We start from the raw sequence: 5,199 nt of genomic DNA on the forward strand, positions 1-5,199 counted from the left end.
ATGTCATAGGTAGGATGCTTCATTAACTAGACCTCTTTATTAGTTACAATATACAAATTCTAAGTAGACTTGAAATTGTCATTAACTGAATAATCCTAATAATAATCATTTGGATGGCTAACATGCCCAGATACATTTCTCTGTCACCTCCCAGCTTTATTCAACCTTTCACTACTCAGAGAAGTCTGATGGAGACTAATAGGAGTTCCTGGCCTGTAAGATTTCTTGATGCATTGGCACTGTATTCTTCCTTTTTTTTTTTCATCTGTTGTTTTCATTCCTCCTGGTCGTATTTTTTTTTATTTTTTTTTTTTTACAAGCATCTTAAGGATTTGTGGAAACAGGAAACAAAAAGGTGAGTCACTGGTCAAACACACTCACAAAATGTAAATAAATGTTAAATATTTTTCAACAAGTGTCACTATTTGATTATTTATTTATTTGTTTGATATTTTGCAAGCCAATATGGAAGGCAGTTCAAAATTAGAAGCATAAACTTGCGAGCATATTTTATGTCCTATGTCTATTCGATGGATGATTGGCAGGATACAGCCCCTGCAAGCTGCTATGCTGCTGTTGTGTATATTCTTATACATAGTATGTATGAATATTTACAATAGCACCATCTTGAACATCACAGGGTATGCCACAGATTGCCATGAATGCAAAAATGAAAAAGAAAATCCTGAGTTGATTCTGATCTATTCTGACTCTGAAGACTTCATGCAGAACCGTGTGACACATCAGTGTTTGGACCAGGTGCTGAACCGGAGGATGATGTGTTCATTTGCTTTGGGTTTGTAGCAGCCAACTCCTGTGAAAAGAGAGTTTTGTTCAGAGATAGTGATATTTCAGCACATGCACACACACTGAGTGGCACACAATATCCTATTGTATTGCTCTGTTGACACAGTGTTGTTGAATAGAACAATACGCATAGTAATAAGAATGACAAAGACAAAGAAAAAAAGGTTCAATAACTATTTGTATAGCCTGTTTTCTCTACAAAGTTAGGAAGCACTGTGGTTTGTTAATCATATTAACGACTGGCTTTAATTAAAGACTTCCACTGCTAGCTCCATAACGGCCTGCTCAGCAGCAGAGATCACAATACCATGACAAGATGAAATATTGAGTGATAATACAATTTCACATGGAAAATAATCACACTAAAGGAGTTCGTGGGTTAGGAAGTAATTAAAAGGATAACCAGTGCTCCTGGCTCATTAAGGCGTGCTCAGATATACTGTGTGGTCGTATTCCTGGGAGGATACTCACCCACATCCAGCCTGCTGTATTCCCCTGAGCTTTCTGACAGGATCTCCCAGTACGTCTGCTCACGCTCACTCCCAGCTACTCCATTCACACTCTGCAGCAACAGGCCGTAGTCTGGGTCCTCCTTCACTGTGAACCTGGCAACACACGGAGTCAGGAGAACCGTATCCAAAGGGGTTCATTAAACGGCAGATACAGGTTAGTGTGAGCTTTAATGTGCAAATGTGTAGGAGAAACCACTGAGCCTCCACTTCAAATGAAAAACTGATATATACGGAGATATTAAAAGGTATTTCATGAATGTGTGATCTCACTTGAAGTGCTGCTGTCTCTCCTGCAGCCTCCTCAGTGCGCCCAGCAGCACTCCTCCCTCCACCACAGAGCTGGAGTAGGACTCAGGCGTCATGTTGGACAGGTCGTTCTGCACAGACAGTCTGATGGGAACAGCCGCTGGACCTACACATCATACAGTACATTATAGTGACACTTTGCATGATATGATGCACACAAATCTGCAGACACGGCTGGTTAAGACAGTCGTATCAGGTTATATTTCCAGGTCAAATGATCAACTCACCTCCATGTGTGAGCGTTCCTTGTGTCGCCAACAGCAGAAAGGCCACAGAAAGTAGAGCTGTCATCTCTAGTGCCATCTTGTATGCTCTTTTCCTTCAGACCTATGTCTTGTAACACACTAGCACAGGTTCACAACACACTACTTATACTGCGCCTAACACCCATTTGTGAGTACATTCCAATCTCAGAATGCCTTGGGTCCTGCAGCTTTGCAAAGAAGTCTTTGTTGAGTTTAAATATTCACAGCCACGGACTGAGACTAGAAATAACCTGAGTGTTTGCTCTTGTCTCACAAAAGTGCAATTAGTCATTATCAATATGTGCCTTATGAATAGAGAGACAACAAAGGTCATTGAGTTGAGTAATAATCTGCCTTGTCCTCATGTTTTCTCAGGATACATGAATGAGGAGGCAAAGCAGAATGGTCGGCTCTTATATTCTGAGTAAAGTGGTTAGGTAATTTATGGATGCAATTTATTCCCAGAATGTAAGGAAGGCCATTTCTCATTTCTCTAGGGCTAGGCAAACATTTCATTATCCAATTAGGATTTGTCCTTTGAAGTAGGCTGTGACCAATGGATGTAAGTATAAATCCAACCACATGGTGTCGTTACAGCTCTCTCTCTCTCTGCAATTATCAATCAAGTTTGAAAACGGTTGTGCGACATATACTGTATACTGAGGACTAGAAGCAAAGCATTCTTTATTTTGGATGCTAGACTAACATCCAGCAAAGCAAAGCTCAGTTACAGACATAGAAAAAAAATCTGTCTGGCAACGTACTGTAGCACAAAACAGATGCGAATTATATAGGCTAGTCTCTATTTTATCATAGCAACTGACATGATGGATCCAAGTTCACTATGTGTCTATTTCCACAGCCGACAGTGTCCATGTCTAAGAACTGGGACAGGGCTGGTAATTCTAGCAAATAAGGAGGCAAAGCGACGAGAAAGCCGGGTTGCTGTGCTTTAATTGCTCATCTGGCGACCTTTTAAAGCAGTCTGATTAAGAGGCAGGTGCGATTGGCTAAAAATGGTTTTTGATTTCCTCTCAGGGGTGATGTAAGGCATGTAGGGCCCATTTGAACGCGAGTAACCCCGGTTGTTTTACCGAAAATAACCCGGGCACTGCAGCATCAGCACCAGGCAGTTGCGCAGGTGCGGCCTTTAAAGAGACAGCGGTGCCTGAATTCACTGAAACCTTCCCAGTGTTTACACCGACAGGCAATAGCTGTCTATTGACAGTGCACCATGATGGAGCCAAACTGATAACCTGCAACAAGTTTGTCTGATAGAGGAAGCACATACTCCATTATTCACAGCATATAGCTTTAATCTCATTCCACTGGGTTATTCTCATTTCCCTCATTTCCCTGGAGAAGATAGCCCAGAGTTGGCCCGAAATAGAAAATGGAATGCTTAAAAGGTTTAAAATGGCACCTGAGGAGCTAATTTAATGAAATAGGCTATGCTGGTCTATCTGATCTGAATACATTTAATTAATCGTGAAGTCATTCCAACTTTTAGGTCAGTGCCCTAACCTTAAAATCACCATAATATTCCGATAATATTCTTGCAGGGACTTACATTGTGTTTGTCTCAGTAGTGAGTTTATACTATCGCCTATAGTATCACTATAATGTTATTTGCTATGCGTAGTGCAGTATATCTTTAGAAAAATGTGTTCTGTGCTATACTTCATTTTCCTTCAGGTAATTTCGCTTCCATCTGGAGAAATCATTCATCCTGAAACATGAAGCCAGGATAGCCCGAGGATTAGGAGAAAATAAACAAACCACGGCCAAAAAAAAAAAAAAAAAGCCTTTTTTCACAGTAGCATCCTGCCAGCAACGCCCTGTATCCCACACCGGCGTGCGTACCACACAGACGCACTGACCGGTCAGGAGATAACGGCGGCTGCTATATTGAGCTGCTGCTGTTGCTGCTGCTGCTGCTGCTGCTGAAGCATCTGCAGCACTGGGGGTTGTTTTCTTTTTTCCTTTCAATTCCAGATGACGGGGATTGAAGATCATCATCAACACTACGGACAAAGATGTGTGTGAGGAGCTCTGTGCGCGTTCGGGACCGATGGATTTAATCACGGGAATATCCTACTGAGTAAACATGACAGACATCCTGTTCCCCTGACGATTCTCGGGTAATGCAGTCATAGTTGGAGGCCGGACATGATTTTAATTTCCAGAGTTGCTGTATTGGATGCGGGGTGATGTGCACCGCACCCCGAGAGATATTGATGAGGAGAACACAGCTTGGTCCTCTGCCTCACCACCGATCCGGATTTTTCCTAGACTGTGGCGCACAGTGACCATCTTTTTTTTTTGTGGGGGGGGGGGGTTGTTGTTGCTGGCCAGGGACTCTTTGGGGGACCTTCAGATGTGGATGGGTTGTGCTGTTTTGTCTGAAGGGATCAACTGAGCACTGTTGCTCTTGTCCGGAGAAGAGAGCCAGGCCAAGTGTCCTGTCTCACCTGGTCCTTTCAACACACGAGACTTAAGTATGTGCAATGCAGCTTGTGTGTGTGTGTGTGTGTGTGTGATACAGAGACAGCAATGTAGGACTGGTTAAACCCACAGTTAGATGTATCCTTGGAACAATTTCATTTTTGACTCCTCTTCATTTTTGACTCCTCTAATCCGTTATATAAAGTACAACATGTCCATTGTCCAGTTTCCAATCTAATCAATAGCTGAGGATGTGAGGTTAATTAGTCTGATGTTTCCATTATCATTGGGATGCTGTAACAGGTGCTTTTGAGAAGCTGGGAGCCTCTCTCCTCACTGCTTCAGGGTGGGACACAGCTCTCCATTACGTATACATACAGCACAAATGCCTTGCAGATGCATTTATTAGCCATATTTAATCACATCTGGGTCTTTACTATGGCTGTGCCTACTCACGTGTCCTGGCATCGGGGCCGCACACGACAGAACATGGAGGCCTTCATCTGACTGAGAGGCCATTAAAGTCTGACAGTGTTTTACAGAGCTTATATGCAGCCTGGTAATGGAAATTCACTAATGGCAGGATGATCAATAAAGGCCACGGTCAATTTTCTTCTCTCTTCCTTCATTCACATGAGGATATTCCATTACACATAGGTCATGCTGCCATAGAAGGTACTGTAGCGTACTACAACAATGTTTGTGTCATTGCTGAACGGTGATTTTGATTCATGGCAGCAGTGGATCATCTGTGCACATTCTTTAATTGTACAGACTCCTGAATATGAGATTTATTCACTTAAATTTGTGGGTGTTCAGTTTGAGTTTGGATGTTAGTTCTGCTTTCAGTTCTGCTGTTTATTCCAATTTCACACCTCTCTCTC

The 5,199-nt window shown here is 42.4% G+C and overlaps 1 protein-coding gene across 1 annotated transcript; it reads right to left on the reverse strand.

Annotated features, from left to right (window-relative positions):
* Nucleotides 1-683: 683 nt before the first annotated feature.
* LOC139913033 (cobalamin binding intrinsic factor) lies at nucleotides 684-1,962 on the reverse strand. Its single transcript, XM_071900967.1, has 4 exons — nucleotides 1,853-1,962; nucleotides 1,590-1,731; nucleotides 1,279-1,412; nucleotides 684-814 (listed from the first exon to the last, which is right to left on the reverse strand). Exons 1-4 carry the CDS (start codon nucleotides 1,926-1,928, stop codon nucleotides 744-746), a joined length of 423 nt encoding a protein of 140 aa, XP_071757068.1. The 5' UTR covers nucleotides 1,929-1,962; the 3' UTR covers nucleotides 684-743.
* Between the last annotated feature and the right edge of the window lie 3,237 nt (nucleotides 1,963-5,199).

This window comes from Centroberyx gerrardi, chromosome 11 (assembly GCF_048128805.1).
Source record: "Centroberyx gerrardi isolate f3 chromosome 11, fCenGer3.hap1.cur.20231027, whole genome shotgun sequence".
In the NCBI taxonomy this organism is placed as follows: Eukaryota; Metazoa; Chordata; class Actinopteri; order Beryciformes; family Berycidae; genus Centroberyx; species Centroberyx gerrardi.